The sequence below is a fragment of the Cavia porcellus genome, unplaced genomic scaffold (genome assembly GCF_034190915.1).
Source record: "Cavia porcellus strain 051 isolate PalLab524CR breed Dunkin Hartley unplaced genomic scaffold, mCavPor4.1 scaffold_28, whole genome shotgun sequence".
In the NCBI taxonomy this organism is placed as follows: domain Eukaryota; kingdom Metazoa; phylum Chordata; class Mammalia; order Rodentia; family Caviidae; genus Cavia; species Cavia porcellus.
Genome location: NW_026947511.1, coordinates 48,113,371 through 48,131,059, shown reverse-complemented (window position 1 = coordinate 48,131,059; position 17,689 = coordinate 48,113,371). Strand labels below are relative to the sequence as shown.

General features: G+C 36.8%; 1 protein-coding gene across 1 annotated transcript; it reads left to right on the top strand.

Annotated features, from left to right (window-relative positions):
• Positions 1-13: 13 nt before the first annotated feature.
• On the top strand, positions 14-4,106 carry LOC100735670 (SLA class II histocompatibility antigen, DQ haplotype D alpha chain-like). Its single transcript, XM_063239097.1, has 5 exons — positions 14-213; positions 2,273-2,521; positions 2,981-3,262; positions 3,491-3,658; positions 3,806-4,106. The coding sequence occupies exons 1-4, from the start codon at positions 132-134 to the stop codon at positions 3,643-3,645; spliced, it is 768 nt and encodes a 255-aa protein (XP_063095167.1). The 5' UTR covers positions 14-131; the 3' UTR covers positions 3,646-3,658; positions 3,806-4,106.
• Positions 4,107-17,689: the final 13,583 nt, after the last annotated feature.

Genomic DNA, 17,689 nt, shown 5'->3' with positions numbered 1-17,689 from the left:
GGTGATTTTTCTGATTGGCCAATACTTCAGGCGAGAGTATTTGGTTTGGTCTCTCCAGATTTCCTTGGCTCTGTTCTCACAATTGCTTTGTAGCTCAGAACAGCAACTACTGAGACCACCAGGAGAAGAGAATGGTTCTAAACAACGCTGTAGTTCTCGGGGTCTTGGCCCTGACTGCCAGCATGAGGCTTTGTGGAGGTCAAGACATCAAGGGTGAGTGCACTGCTGAGGGATGTTTATTCCCAGAGCCAGAAAATAGGAAACTGAGGGTGGGGAGCAGAGTTAAAGACAGGAGACAGGATGGAAAATTTATGCCCTTCCCCCTTCAGAACACCAGGGCCCAAACGACTCCAGTGGCTACTATGCCCCTCCCCCCCCACGGGTCACCAGCACTTGGTTCCAGTACTGGATCCCGTGAATGTAGCCTGGCGGTCTCTGCCACCCATTCATGGTTCACTCACCGAGCAGACATGTTCCCCTGAGTGGACTGCTTCTCATATTAAAAATGTGTGAGCTATTACCCTCAAAGTTCTCGCAACAATTTTTAAAGCTGGGGGAGGGGTGTTTGTTTGTGGCAGAGTTTCCCTATAGTGCAGGATGGCCTTGAACTCACTTGTGTAGCTGGAGCTGGACACAGACTCATGGTGATTCTGCTGCCTCAGCCTCCCTAGGGCTGGGATTAGAGGTATGCACCTCCTGGCGCAGCTGAAGCTTTTTCTGTATGTCACTGCGGTACATCTTTGGGGAACCAGTTTCGTGAATTATGCAGACTGTTCAGACACACAGAAGCGTGACCGTTTCTTTGTCTCAGACCTACACAATTTTCTATGCTGGGGACAGGCAGGGGTGGGAAGCAGGTGTTGCCTTGTGGTCCTGCTTTATGTGACTTCATATGAGACACCTCACAACTAATCAAAAAATAAGATTTAGTCATACTTCATACCTAAATAGTGAAAACATCAATGCTAACTCTCCCCTCCGTTTGTTTATACTGCAGGTACAGATAATATTTTTCTTCTTAAAAGAATGTATTTGTTTTTATTTAAAGTTAGGAACTTTATGAGGAGCAATTTGGTGAACTGTTTTATTCTCAAATTACCAACAGGAGTTACCTGCCCTGCAGTCCACCTAATGGAGTACTGTGAACGGAAGGCGGGCACACAGTTATGTGGCCCTGTGGGCCCCTCTGCCTTTGCCGTCCACCCCTTTCCTCCTTCCCTTCTGCAGCCGTATCCGTCTATCAGGATGCACCCCTGGCTCTCTGCTGTTTTACCAACATGAGTAGTAGATTCATAAAAACCACAGATGGAAAGACAAGTATTTAAAACAGGAAGGGAAAGGGACGAAGCAGGCATGTTCCAAAAGCTTCCTTCAAGAGAAAAGAACATTGAGAAGAGGGTGACAGAAATCCAAAATCTAATAAACCATCTTTTTTTATTCTAGAAAAAAATCATTTTCTCTTCTTTAAGAATTACTACTCTTGCTGGGGTACACACCTGTAATCCTAGCACTCAAGAGACTGAGGCAGGAGTATTGTTACAAGTTTAAGACCAGCCTGGGCTACAAAGTGAGCTCAAGGCCAGCCTGAACTGCATAGTGAGACCCTGTCTCAAAAAGACAAAAAAAAAAAAAAAAAAAGTAGAATTACTACTTTTAACAAAACAACTACCTTGCAAGAATTATTTTTATACATTTTGTAATTCACTATTCTTGTTATACTATTTCTTTTACCCTCTAAAAGTTAGACAAAGTTCCTAAAATAATAAGATTCTATAAAGGCATTTTAAAAATTAGCAGGAATCCATTTGTAGAAAATCTCTAGTTTTAAGCTAGCCGCAAGGGTAAAGGAAGTATAATAGACTTATTAATTGGTAAAAGAATTGATGGATAAAATGTATGAAGCAGAGGAAAGTAAACTACATCTTTTAAAAACATCCTCACAAAAATTTATTTGTTCTTTTTTGATTCAGCTACATTATGTATCTTACCCCTATAATGTATTAGACTCTGAAAAAGTTACTCAGGAAATCTCAGTAGTTACACATGACATTCTGCCCTCATCAAGAATACATCACAGTGGGAAAGACTGCTTGGATTGTAACCAAATGACTGCTAGCATTAGTGGTGGGAAAAGCCAGTAATAGGCATTTTGTCCAGCAATTGTACCAAAAATGAAATCCACAATATTTGGAAATGTCATGTCTTCTGTCATTTTGTTTAATAATGTTCTTTCCCATTTTCCACCTTTCTGCTATTCACATATATTCATCAGCTGACCACGTTGCTTCCTTTGGCGTGACCATGTACCAGTTCTATGGAGATTCTGGTCAGTACACCTTTGAATTTGATGGAGATGAAGAGCTCTATGTAGACCTGCAGAAGAAGCAGACTGTCTGGAGGCTTCCTCTGTTTACCGAATTTACAAGTTATGATCCACAAGGTGGACTGAGAAACATAGCTTCAGCAAAGCATAACTTGGGCATCATGACTAGAAGATCCAATTCTACTGCAGCTATCAATAGTATGTGTTCACCATCCTGCTTCTCTTTGTTAAATCTATTCTATCATCCCAGGTTTCACGCCATTCTTCCTTGGTGATAGATACCTTTCACTACTCTACAGTTCCTCCTACTCAGAGTGTCCCCAGATATTCTCGTGATAACTACTGAACTGTAATCTCCCCTCATCCTACAAATCACATTCTTCCATGACTACATAGAGCCTTCCTCCCTTAATGCAGTCTTTGCATGTATCAAAAAAGGTCCCACAGACACTCTACTTTAATCTGCATGTACATAGAGAGAAGGACCTAGGGGTAAAGTAGAGGTGATGGATACTCCCAAGCAGAAATGAAGCAGAAGCTCTTTGAATATCATGTGAGCAAGGGTTGGTTAAAAGGCTCTTTCAGGATGCAGTGCAGAATGTCAGGTTATAAAAATTCCTATTGGATATTCATATGAAGTTTACTTCCTTCCTATAGAAGTTCCTGAGGTGACAGTATTTCCCAAGTCTCCGGTGGTGCTGGGTGATCCCAACACCCTCATCTGTGCTGTGGACAACATCTTTCCTCCTGTGATCAACATCACATGGTTGATCAATGGACGTTTGGTAACAGAAGGCATTTCTGAGACCAGCTTCCTGTCCAGGGATGATCACTCCTTCCTCAAGATCGCGTACCTCACCTTCCTTCCTTCTGCGGATGACGTTTACGACTGCAGAGTGGAGCACTGGGGCCTGGACAAGCCTCTTCTCAAACACTGGGGTGTGTATGAGTTTCACCCCTTTTGGTACCTTTTTGTCAAGTCCAGAATGCCCAAAATTTGTTTTCCATACTTAAAAGGTTTCTAGTGATAGAAGCCTTGATGTTCCTGTCTGAGACTAATACCCCAAATATTTGGAAAATCAACTCCCAGTCCTCCACCCCAAACGCATCTTGCATGTGTGCACAAGAATACTCTTTATTCTGACCTTGACAACTTCAATTTTACAGAACCTGAGATTCCAGCCCCTATGTCAGAGCTGACAGAGAACGTGGTCTGTGCCCTTGGATTGATTGTGGGGCTTGTGGGCATTGTGGTGGGCACTATCTTCATCATCAGAGGCGTGCGCTCAGGTGGTGCCCCTCAACACCTAGGACCTTTGTGAGTTACAAGGAAAGGTAAGATTTTCTGTTTACCAGAGATGAATCCACTGTATGGGGGAAAGAAAGGAAGAGGTGTTTGGTGATGCAAATTTAGTTAAAACATAGTGATGGAATTGTGGAGTGACATGGGCAGCACAGGATCTCATTTCTCTTTTACTGCAGGTACACTTCCCATGTGCAGGAGCAGAAAACTGGACACGCAAGATGGCTGGGCACTAATTTCTATGCTTCATCATATTTTTTATCTTTTGTAAATGCTCCACCTCCCACCTCTTCTCTAGGCCCTAAAAGTCTGTATACCCTCCAAGCTCATTACCCTCAAAGTTCTCCCCCAACCTCCTGATTGTTACCCTTTCCCAAATGTTATTTACTATCAAGTACCTCGGATAACTGACCCAGATACCTGCTTCTCAGTGACTCTGATCCAATATTTCCATGGAAGCAATAAATCCTCCTTTATGAAGTCTTTGTTGATTTTTTTTCCATTCATCTCAATGTCAATGGGACCATGGCTAAGAATCAGAACCCCTTATGTTTCAGGCCCATACACTCATATTCCTCAGGTCATTTTAATGCTCAGTAACATCAAAGCAACCAAATACAGCGTGATGATAGTCCGACATCTTAGCCAAGATTAACAGTTTTCTTTTCCTGTTGTTCCAAGCTTTGATCATTGCTACTCAGCCCAATTTCAAATAACAATGAAGCTAATGCATGTCCTGTTTTCCTGGTGTACACCCGTTATAACAGAAAAACAAATAAAAAACAGTAAATAACTCCACACTCAACATAACTTTTAAAAGCAGAAACAGAAACACATTAAGAAAAAGGATCTTTGACTCTAAAATGTACCAAAAATAAAATTTTGGTAGCGTAGGTTTGTAAAGAATGCGTGATAACAGTAGAAACTCTCGCTTCCTCACACTGAGGAAATAAGAATTCTCAAGGCAAGAAAATAAAGTCAGTTAGAAAAATACTGGAATAAGACAACAGTGTACAGGTACCTAAGAGTGAATACATATTTCTTATTCAGGGTTAGTGTCAACAGAAAAGGGGGCAGTTGTAAAAACCGTAGACATGCATACATAAGAGCAGTACAGATGCATCCACCTCGTCTCCTACAGGAAGCCCCACTAGATACCACATTGATGTCCCTGTGCCACCGTGGCATGGTGGAAACCGTGGAGTGAATATGGTTACATGAAACCTCTGGGTAGATTACCCTAAGGTGGGCTCACTGAGTCCTCGGTGAATCTGTGTGTCCTGGGAGCAGGAATACAACCCGCTGTTCCCCTACCTTTCCTAGCTAAGGAAAGCATGAACCTGTGAGGAGAAATCCTAGGAAGGAAAATACAGCTGACAGAAAGATAGCAGTGCTTGTGAGTTCTGTGTCCACTGGATTCACTGTCACCCAGTGCAAACCTTTCAAGAGGAAATGGGTCGCCAGATAGTGTTCTCTGACTCCCCTAAGTATATCTCTTGATGGGGTATGGCACCTAAAGTTGGAGATACTGGCTTTTGAAATTGTTTTACAAACAAATAATGTTCCTGCTTTGCAACTACTGAGTGCATGCAGTAGATTTAGGATGTTATTATGTAGCTGTCACAAAATCTGTGAAGGTATTTTCTGTCCATGCCATCTCTATCAGTTAACTCAAAATGAAGTTGGGGGAAAAATATATAAAACATCCACATTATAAGTGACGCTGCATAGTTCAGTGTATAGAAACCTAAATATAAATCCAAGATTCAGCATTTTATATCTACTCTTAAACTTTATAATACTGAATCAAGTACCTAACGCTTCTGAGCTTTATTTTTCTCACCTACATTCTGGGAATGATAGTACTCTCTTTGTGAAGTATACATAAAATTAGTATACATATGGTATACATATGAAGTATACATAAAATTGATCATGAAAATGTATATTACAGAGAGGAGATGATTTTAAAGGAAATAAATCTATAGTATAGTATAGTATAGTATAGTATAGTATAGTATAGTATAATATAATATAGTAGAATGCTATATAATTAGTATAATGCTATATGATTTGCATGTCATGTATATTTGTCAAAACCTATGGAATGTAACACACAAAAAGTGATCTATAATATAAACTATGAGTTTAGAATGATGATGATGTATCAGTGTGGATTCATTATTATGACAAATATATCACTCTGATGGGGAGATTTTAATCAAAGAGACTTGTGCAAGCGTGGAAGTAGAAAGGGCGAGAGAAGTATTTTCTGCTCAGTTTTTCTGAGAACCTAAATCTGCAATAAAATAAACTTTATAAAAGAAAAGTAAAAGATGTCAAATATGTAAAAAATTAATATAAATAATGGGTCACGTGAAAATACACAAATGTGACTCAGAAGGTTTTGTATTTTATATAAATTTTATATAAATTTCAATGGTTAATAAGCCAAAAAACCAAGAAATTTGGGAGTGCCTGCATGATTTTGTGGGCCTGTGTTTGTGTGTGTGTAAGAGAGTATTATGTTGAGTAGCATTATGACCAAAGTCATCTAAACATATACAAATAGTGCTCTATTCAGATGCCTTCCCCATAAAGGCAAGTGGGAGCAGTAGCATTTTTGAAGAGATATTTTCATAGCCTTTATATAAATTTTAACCATCAGAATTAAAATTAAATCTAAAAATTAGGAGTAAACATTTCTTTTTATAAGCTAAACTTTCAAAATGGGGTTATCACATGACATTACTGAAAACAAAGTTATAAATGAGTCATGATTTTAAATTGTTATTCATAAAATTATTTGAGCTATTTCAGATTATACACATAAAATATGGCTAATAATATTTCATTTGATATTATTGAAAATTACAAGAATAATACCGGATTGTATTTATCAATACAAACTAGCAATTTGGAGAATTAAATGTTGTCTAAAATAAAACACTTTCACATATAACATGGCAAAAGTAAGCAGTTAATAGATGCCAACAACTAGAATTATTACTATTTTCTGAGGTCCAAGTTACCCCAGGAATGCAACAACCAAAATCCAAAATATGGAAGACTCTACTAGATAAACAATGCAGTTTTGTTAGTGAACAGCCTGCAAGAAAAAAAAAAAAAGAAGAATGAAAAAGAGAAGATGAGAGAGAGACAGAAAGACAGACAGACAGAAAAAGGAATGAAGAAAGGAAGGGGAAAAGATGGAGAGAATAAGGAAAGGAAGGAAAAACTGTTTAAAAATTGATGAAATACATTAACCAAATGTTGAACTTCATTTATCTTTATACTCACACAAAACAATTGTTAATTTAATAAATAATGCTAAAAAAAATCCTTAAGAAGCAATCAGAAAAAATTGGTATTGACTATATGAAGGAATTACTCACCCAGTCTTAGTTGTAGTGATGGCACTGCTGTTGGTTCATGACCAATTGGCCCTGATCTGGGGATATACGGTGATATAGTGGGAGCATATGGCAGCACAAAACTGGTTACTTCATGGTAGACAAAAGACAGAAAAAAAGAAGAGACAAGAATTGTTGGAAACCACTGTGATGTGGCTCTGAGCAGGATTTAAAATTAACTGATTGACTTTCTGTTTATCTGTGAGTTGGTCCTAGATGTTGGCCCCTTTCCTGGGGACGGGAGCTGATTTATAGTAAGTGAACCTCTATGAATCACTGGTCCTGGCTGAGGCCTGTAGTGGCCTGTGGTGCCAAAGATACCTCAAAAGATAAGACAAGACCACAGCTGAGGACACCTTGGCTCAAACACCAATTAAGTAGATAGATAAAGATTGCAATTGCAGGCATCTCACTCTTGCTGTCCCATTATGTCAGTCATCATGGAGATAAGACAGTTCTCCTAAGTTGGCATAATTTACTACTTGGAGAAGTCTTTGAAGGGACTCCCAAGATCCTGCTCAGTTTCCATGCTTTCCTCAGTATTCTCTCTCTTTGCTTGAAAATATGATAAATATGGGCCACCCAGAGAAGCTCTTTGGCTTAGCCCCCGGAGTCTTGAACTCTGCAAAATGGTTTTAATCCTCCTAGAGACCTAAAATCATACCACTTGTCTCATTTATTTAAACCTTCACCATACACTTGTTTAGGAGGTTGGAGACCTTGGCCAGGTCCCCAATAAAGAAGTCCACAACCCCTTTGGGCATGCCTCCTAGTGACCTGAAGACCTCTCACAGGCCCCACCTCTCAAAAGTTCTACCACTCAACAGTACCACACCAGGAACCCATTCCAGGTCCAGACTATAGTAAAAACCTTAAATAAATATATTTTGAGATGAAATAAAATGGTAAACGGTAAATAAGTGACATGTTTGAAGAGGGCAAAGCAAAAGTTTAAGAAAACTATCCAATAAGAAAGAGCTGAGAAATAAAATAAAATGAAAACTTTCACAGATTTAGTAAAGTTCATATAAAAACCAACAAGTTATTTAAGGTTTTCAAAATTAGAATTCTTAGAATTGAAAAGATACGTCATCTCTAAAAATAATAATAAAATGGTAATCAGGGTTGGAAAATGTAACAGAAAAACTCACTGAAATCTAAAGACAAAAAAAATGTAATACATAGTATTAAGATATAGAGAATAGATGGAGCAAATTCAACATCAAGTGACAAACACTAGTGAAAGAAACAGAGAAAATGAAACAGAAGTTTTCCAAATACAAGAATTTAATTCTTTACACAGAAGAAGACTGTCAGGAATTTAGCAAAACTAAAAGAAATAATTATTGCAAAAGATATCATTTTTAATAATTTAAAAACTCACAGGTTGAAGAACATCATAAACTCCAGTGAGAAAAAGCAAAACAAAACAGACAAGAGACAGATATCAGACTGCCAAATGCTTCTATCATTAAAATGAGAAAAACCTCAGAGTTCTAATGAACAATTACTTCAAATTAATAAATATATGCATTTTCAAAATCACAATCCAACACAGAAAAAGAGTACAAATACATATGAAAGGATGCAGAATACCTACTACACGTAATTTTATTGGAAGTTTATCAAGACATGACCCAATGAAGTGAGGTTGTTAAGTAGAAAACAGGAAGCCAAGGAATCCATAAAACCATGGATTCAATCCAGGATGTGAGGAAGAGGAATCCTATAATGGTATGATACTAGTTGTTATACGGCAAACTAGTAATATTTGATGACACAAGGGACATTATAAGGCATTAAGTATTCTTAAAGTTTTGCAATTAATCTATGAGCAAAGTATGACAATAATTGCTATGACAAGATGTCAATATTTTTGGATTTGAGAACATATTTTTAAGCAGTTGCTTCAGTTTGACAAATAGAAGTGTAAAGAAAAGACAACAGAAAGGATGGCTATGCCTATACTATTTTTTAAAATTTAATTTAATTTTTTAAAACAGGTAAAACTAAACATAACAAAGATCAGAAGAAAACAATGTAAGTGATAACAGATTTCAAAACAAGATACAGGAGATCTAAAGTGGCTATCATATTGTCTATTGTTTTCTTCTAAATGATTGTCAATATCTTCACACACAATGAATTCATACAAAACAAAATAGTATAAAACTGATCAGAACAAGATAATGAAGGCATTACAGGCCTTCAAAACCAGACAATATGAAAATTAAAAATGGCTGCCATAATGTCTCTTGTTCTCTTTAAAGTAGCTGGTCATACCTTTATGTATGTTGCAATTAAACAATACAAGAGACTAAAACCACTCAGAACAAAGAATAGAAGCATTATTGGATTTCACAGCATGATGATATGAAATCAGCAAAGGATACCATAATGTCCCTTTTTCTTCAAAACAGCTGTTCATCACACATAATGTAATCGATTCTCTTAAACTGTTTAGAAGTTCTAGGCCTGTGTAAGCCTCTACATGTATAACTATCCTTTCTGCATTAGAGAAAAAAAAAAGAGATTACTAGAAAAATAAGAAAAAAGACAAATAAATAACAATAGCAAAGAGCCCAAAACAATAACAATACAGGCCTTCAAAACACAGTGGTAGGAACAGAACTAAGGCTGATACTTTACATAGTGATCTTCAAGAGTTCCTCAAGGTCACCTGACACAAACATGCAAAATTGTTCCAATCCTGTGACTATTAACTGCTTTGTTTTATGAACTTATAGAATTTGTAGCACAATCGTCTTAGCTACCCTGTGTGTATATACAAATTTAGATATTATTCTTTTCCCTTCCTTTTTCTTTTTTGTGCTTTTCCCTGAGATATTATTTTTCTCCCTTTGAGAAGATTCTTACCCTTCACTGTATTTAATATTTTGTATCTTATGTACACTTACCATTTCTTACACTAGGGAGACAATACGGTATTTCTCATGTGAGTTAGATTTATTTCACTTTTGAGTATGGTCTCAAGTTGCATCCACTTACTTATAAATATCTCAATGTGATCATTCTTTACAGCTGAGTAGTACAACATTGTATGAAGGTACCACAACTTTCTTTTTTTTCTTTTGTTTTTAAATTTTATTTATTTTTTTAAATTTTATTTTATTTAAAAAGAAAAAGAGAAAAAACAAAACAAAACAAAGCGGTGTGAGGGTACAAGTAATACAGAACTACAAAAAAAAAAAAAAAAAAGACAGTAAGAAATCACCAGTCAATAGATCATATATTATCACCTTAGAGATAGTTGCTCAAGTCACAGAATCAAAGCATACAAAGTGGACATTCAAACAGTGAGACTGCAAACAGTTGTGTTTAATGATCCAACCAAAAACATTAACATGGTCAGCTATTTAACACCCCTAAACACACTTGCTGTTGTATCCTTTAGAGCACTTTTTTTCCCTCTTTTTTTACAACAAAATTTACACATTTGGGGTTTTATTACTCCTTAGTTCTTATTACTTTTTGTTGGGGAGAGAATAAAATCAAATATGGCAAAGCAAAGCTGTCAGTCAAAACCAAGGATAGACATAGTACATGATGTAAGAACGGAGTACAATGTTATCAACAAAGGTTATCATAATGTATTTTGTTTCCTTAAAAAGAATTGACTATCTCATTAGGTATTATAAAGTGGAACAAAACAGTAGAGAACAAGACCAATAAAATTTAAGCATTGTAAACATTACAGGACTTCCAAAGGAGACAATAGTCAAACCAGAATGGGCATCTTAGTGAATCTTATTGCCTTCAAAGTAGTTTTCTATACCCTCAAACTTGATACTATCAGACAGAATGGAACAGAATCTAATCAGTCAAAACAAGATAGTGGGAGTATTACAGGACTTCAAAACAAGTTAATAGGAAATCAAAAAAAGTTACTATTATACATCCTGCTAATTTTTAAAATTTTTCCCCTTAATTAAAAAACCATAAAAAAACTAAATACTTTTTTAATGAATAAGGGAGGGATTGAGATAAAAGAGGGCATAAAAATATACCAATACAGGTCAAAGCATGACTATTTCAGCAACCTAGTGCTTCACCACCAAATAACCCGACATAATAGTAGTTACCATAGTGTCTGTCTTTTTCCTTAAAATATTTGAATAAAACTTCATATACTATAGCTTCAAATATTTCCATATCAAGAAGCCCAGAATAAAGCCTTTCCAATTAATAAGTGAAAACTTTATAAGGCTTCAAGGCCACATAATGGGGAATCATGATTACCACATACTTTATATATTTGAATCCTTACTTACATTAGGGAAACTATTTGGTATTCACACATGCGAGATTGATTTATTTCACTTATGAGTATGGTCTAAAGGTGCACCCATTTAATGATAAATATCTCAATGTGATCCTTCTTTATAGCTGAGTAATACTCCATTGTATAGAAACACCACAACTTTTTTACCCATTCCTCAGTTGATGGACACTTGAGTTGTTTCCAAGATCTGGCGATTACAAATTGTGCTGCTATAAGCATAGGTGCACATATATCACTGTGGTATGATGCTTTCAGTTCTTCTGGGCATATGCCTAGAAGTAGAATAGCTGGAATAAATGGGACTTTGAATCCCAGCTTTTTGAGAAATCTCCAGACTGACCTCCACAAAGGTTGTACCAGTCTACACTCCCACCAACAGTGTAGGAGACTTCCTTTTTCCCCACAGCCTCTCCAGCATTTGTTGTTGTTGGTTTTCTTGATCCTGGCCATTCTTTCAGGAATGAGATGGTATCTCAGTGTGGTTTTAATTTGCATTTCTCTAATGACCAATGATGATGAACATTTTTTCATGTATTTATTTGCCATTTGTATTTCTTCATCTGAGAAGTGCGTATTCATCTCAGATGCCCATTTTGGGATTAGATCTTTGAATTTTGGGGGTCTGAGTTTTTTAAATTCTTTATATGTTATAGACAAGAGTCCGTTGTCTGAGAGAGAGTTCACCAGAATCTTTTCCCAGCTTTTGGGTTTTCTTTTCACTATGCTGGAGATTTCTTTTGACATGTAGAAACTTTTTAATAAGAAGTGGTCCCAGTTATTGATTCTGGGAAGTATTTCCCGTGCAGTTTGAGTCTTGTTCATGAATTCTCTACCTACTCCTATGTCTTCAAGGTTTCTACCCAATTTGTCTTCCAATAGATTTAGTGTTTCTACTTTAATATTCAGATCTTTGACCCATTTAGATTTTAATTTAGTACATGGTGATAGACATTGGTCTAGCTTTAGTTTTCAGCAAATGGAGAGCCAGTTTTTCCAGCAGCATTTATTAAAGAGACTGTCATTGTTCCAGTGAACCTGCTTGGCTCCTTTATCAAAGATAAGGTGGTTGAGTGTGTTTGTAGTTGTGGTTGTATCTTCTAATCTATCCCATTGATCTTCGGCTCTGTTTTGATTCCAATACCATGTTGATTTTACTACTGTTGCTTTGTAGTATAACTTCAAGTCAGGGAATGTGATGCCTCCTGCCTTACCTTTGCTGCTTAGAATTGCCTTTGCTATTCTAGGTCTCTTCTGATTCCAGATGAATTTTAGGAGTGATTTCTCTAGATCTATAAGATATGTTGATGGTATTTTTATTGGGATTGCATTGAATCTGTATAACAGTTTTGGGAGAATGGCCATTTTCACAATGTTTGTTCTTCCTATCCATGAGCAAGTGATGTCTTTCCATTTTCTGAGATCATCTTCAATTTCTTTTTTCAGTGTATTATAATTTTCCCTGTATTGGTCTTTCACTTCTTTCGTAAGAGTAATTCCTAAATATTTCATTTTTTGCTTGCTAATGTGAAGAGTGTAGTTTCTCTTATTTCCCTCTCCATGATTTTGTTGTTCGCGTATAGGAATGCTATTGATTTCTGAGTATTGATTTTGTATCTAGCTACATTACTGAATTTATTTATTGTATCTAAGAGTCTTTCAATGGAGCTTAGGGCATCTTCTATGTAGAGCATCATGTCATCTGCAAACAATGATAATTTAACTTCTTCTTTTCCTATCTTTACCCCTTTTATTTCTCTCTCTTGCCTAATTGCTCTGGCTAGTACTTCCAGTACTATATTAAATAGGAGTGGTCATAAAGGACATCCTTGTCTTGTGCCTGATTTTAAAGTAAAGGCTTTCAATTTTTGGCCATTTAGTATGATACTGGCTGTTGGTTTGTCATAAATGGCCTTTATTATTTTGAGGTAAAGACCATCTATTCCAATTTTCTGTAAAGTTCTTATCATGAATGAATGTTGGACCTTATCGAAGGCTTTTTCTGCATCTATAGAAATGATCATGTGATTCTTACTTTTGGGTTTATTGATATGGTGGATTACATTTATTGATTTACGTATGTTGAACCATCCTTGCATTCCTGGGATGAATCCCACTTGGTCATGGTGTATAGTCTTCTTGATGATTTGCTGGATCCTATTTGCCAATATTTTATTGAGGATTTTTGTATCTGTGTTCACTAGGGAGATCAGTCTATAGTTCTCTTCTTTAGTTGGGTCTTTCTCAGGTTTTGTTACTAGAGTAATATTTGCTTCCAGGAATGACTTAGGAAGGATTGCTTCCCTTTCAATTTCATTGAATAGTTTGAGGAGTGTTGGCATTAGGTCTTCTTTGTGTTTCTTATAGAATTCTGCAGTGAATCCGTCTGGTCCTGGGCTCTTCTTTGTAGGTAAGGACTTAATTACATTTTCAATTTCATCAACAGAGATTGGGTTATTCAACAGTTTTACATCCTCTTGATCTAGCTTTGGTACTTCATATGTTTCTAAGAATCTATTTCTTCTGTGTTATCAAACCTTTGAGAGTAGAGGTTTTTGAAACAGGTGTTGATGATCTTCTGTATTTCTATTGTGTCTGTAGTGATTTCAACTTTTTCATTTCTTTTTGCATAAATTTGAGCTTTTTCTTCCCTTTTTTTAATAAGGTTGGCTAGGGGCTTATCGATTTTATTTATTCTTTCAAAGAACCAACTCTGATTTGTTGATTCTTTGGATTGCTTTCTTATTCTCTATTGCATTGATGTCTGGTCTGGTCTGATTTTTATAATTTCCTCTCTTCTTTTGGCTTTGGGCTTGACTTGCTCTTCTTTTGCTAGCTGTTTGGGGTGTAGCATCAAGTTATTTATTTGTATTCGTTCTAATTTCCTGATGTGGGAACTCTGCAATAAATTTTCCTCTGAGGATGGCTTTCATTGCATCCCACAGATTCCGGTAAGTTGTATCTGATTTTCATTTTCTTTTAGGTATTGTATAATTTCTTCTTTAATTTCTTCTGTGACCCACTGATTACTCAAGAGTGTGTTATTCAGTTTCCATGTGTTTGCAGGATTTTTGCAGAATCTTTTATCAATAATTTCTAATTTCAGAGTGCTATGATCTGATAACATGCAAGGGATGATTTCAACTCTTTTGCATTTATTTAAATATGTTCTGTGAGCTAATATATGGTCTATTTTAGAAAATGATCCATGTACTGCTGAGAAGAATGTGTATTATGATGTTGTTGGGTGGAACATTCTGTATATGTCTATCAAACCCATTTGTTCACAGGTGTGATTCAGTTCTGTTATTTCTTTGCTCATTTTCTGTCTGGTTGATCTGTCCCTTGGTGTCAGTGGTGTATTAAGGTCTCCTGTTACAATTCTGTTACTGATAATTTGAGTTTTCATTTCTGTTAATAGTTGTTTTATATAACTGGGTGCTCTGGAGTTTGGTGCATATATATTTAAGATAGTTATCTCTTCCTCTTGGAGTTTTCCCCTGATGAGTATGTAGTGGCCTTCTTTGTCCTTTATGGTCATTGTTGGTTTAAAGTTCACGTTGTCAGCAAACAGAATGTCTACTCCTGCTTTTTTTTTTTTTTTTTTTTTTTTTGGATTCCTGTTGTGTGAAGTATTGTTTTCCATCCTTTGACTTTTAGTCTGTAAGTATCCTTCTGGGTTAGATGGTTTTCCTGTAAACAGCATATGGTTGGATTTTGTTTCTTAATCCATGCTAGTCTGTCTCTTTTGATTGGTGCATTGAGACCATTTACATTAATGGTTATTACTGTTAAATGCTGGTTTATTGTTGACATGTTATCTCTCTGCTGTTGCATCTTTATCTTTCTGTTCTGTTTAATTATCTGCTTTGCTTAGTGGTTTTTTTCCTTTGTGTATCTAAACTGTCTTTCAATATTTTTTGCAGGCTTGGTTTGGTGTTCATGAAGTTCTTCAGCTGTTCTTTGTCAAGGAAGTATCGTATTTCACCATCAATTTTGAATGATAGTTTTGCAGGATACATCAGTCTAGGTTGGAAATCATTTTGCTTTAGGATCTGGAATACTTCACTCCATGCTCTTCTTGACTTTATTGTTTGTGATGAGAAGTCTGATAGGTTTTCCTTTATAAGTGATCTGTCTTTTCTCTCTGACAGCTTTTAATAATCTATTCTTGTGTTGGATTTCTGGGATGGTGATTATTATATGTCTGGGTGTAGTTTTATTTTGGTTATGACTATTTGGAGTTCTATATGCTTCACTGATCCTGATGTCGGTTTCTGATCTCATGCTTGGGATTTTTCAGCTATTACTTCTCTAAATATCCTCTTGACATCCTTTATGTTGTCTCCTTCTTTTTCATTAATCCCTATCATTCTTATGTTATTTTTCTTTGCATGGTCTTGCAGTTGTTGAATTGTTGTTTCCTGATTCCTTGTTATTTTTAAAAGATCTTTCCTTTCCTGTTCACTAGCTGCAATCCTGTCTTCAAGGTCTGAAAGTCTATCTTCACTTTCATTGAGGTATTTTTTACATCTTTCAGTGGAGTTTTTTATTTCCTCCATATCTCTGTGCATCTGCATTATGTATTCTGTTTGTTTCTTATATTGCTCATCTAGGGATTCTATCTTTTGGTTTAGTTCCTCCAATTTTTTAACTGTGTTTTCTTTAGGTATATTCAGAATCTCTTTCATTTCTTTTATCATTTCTTCTTTTACCTGGGAGATTATTTCGAGTTTGAATTCCTTTAAAGCTTCCTGGAGTTGCTTGTTAATTTCAGTAGCTATTGTGTCCAATATTTGAGGTGAATGGCATATATTTTCTTCTATATACATTGCTCCTAGGGTTTCTTAAGATGGACTGGAGGTTTGAGGTTGTAATTTGGTCTTTTGTTTTGTCATTTTCCTATATTTCTGTGTTTCAAGTGTTATTTGAAAGCTTCCTCAGGGTCTGTTGGAAATCCCCTTCTATGTTCGCAGCTCCTGAGGCTCTGGCACCCAGTTATCCCAAGCCACTGGGCCTGTAGAACCAATGGCCCTCTTCTGCCTGTTTAGAACTCCATAGTTCCAGATAAGCTGGGCTTCAGGGACACTGTGCACCCACCTGCTTGTTGGAAGCTCCACATTTCTCCAAGCACAGCCGGGATGGGGAGGCGGATGTAGATGCCTCAAACCCACTTATCCACTTCACTGCACCTGGAAGCCTGGCGGGTCCCAAACAGTCTGGGCTTTGGGCAGAGTGCACAGAGCACTGACTGCAGGCCGTGGGGCTTCTGGAACCTGTGATGCTCCCGTGCTTGCTGAGATATCCACAGTCCTCCAGACACACGGGCAGGCAGATGCAGGCGCCCCAGATCCACCTAGCCCTTCTGCTGCACACCAATGGTGAGGTGCAGGAGTCCCAAATAGGCTGGGCTCCGGGGATAGCATGTGCCCGCCTACTTGTTGGAAGCTCCACAGTTCTCCACGCACAGCCGGGATGGGAAGGTGGATGTAGATACCGAAAGTACCACATCTTTCTTAACCATTCCTCAGTTGATGGGCATTTAGATTGTTTCCAAGATCTGGCTATTACAAACTGTGCTGCTGTAAACATGGATGTACATATATCACTGTGGTATGATGCTTTCAGTTTTTCTGGGAATATGCCCAGAAGTGGTACAGCTGGGTCAAATGAGACTCCCAATCCCATCAGTTTGAGGAACCTCCAGCCTGACCTCCACAGTGGTTGTACCAGTATGCACTCCCATCAACAGTGCAGAAGAGTTCCTTTTTCCCAGCAGCCTCTCCAGCATTTGTTGTTGGTAGTTTTCTTGATACTGGACATTCCTTCTGAAGTGAGATGGAATCCTAGTGTGGTTTTAATTTGCATTTCTCTAATAAATAATGATGATGAATGTTTTTTCATATATTTATTTGCCATTTATATTTCTTTATCTGAGAACTGTGTGTTCATCTCAGATGTCCATTTTTGGATTGGGTCTTTGAATTTCAGGGTTCTGATATTTTTAATTCTTTATATGTATATGTTCTAGATAGAAGTCCTTTGTCTGAGGGACAGTTCATTAAGATTTTTTCAAAATTCATGGGTTTCTGTTTTATTCTGTTGGAGGTTTCTTTTGACATGCAAAAACTTTTTAATAAGATTAGATTCCAGTTATTGATTCGGGGAAGTATTTCCCATGCAGTTTGATTTTGCTCATGAATTCTCTACCTACCCTTAAGTCTTTAAGATTTCTACCTACTTTGTCTTCCAGCAGATTTAATGTTTCTGTTTTAATATTTAGATCTTTGACCATTTTGACTTACCTTACTAAATGGTGATAGGCATGGGTATAGTTTTAGTTTTCGGCA

Bases quoted from the DNA above. Each gene is read 5' to 3' on its own strand.
- LOC100735670 (XM_063239097.1), top strand. From the start codon at position 132: ATGGTTCTAAACAACGCTGTAGTTCTCGGGGTCTTGGCCCTGACTGCC. The intron at 214-2,272 runs GTGAGTGCACTG...TATATTCATCAG, and splicing joins TGGAGGTCAAGACATCAAGG to CTGACCACGTTGCTTCCTTT. The intron at 3,263-3,490 runs GTGTGTATGAGT...TCAATTTTACAG, and splicing joins GCCTCTTCTCAAACACTGGG to AACCTGAGATTCCAGCCCCT.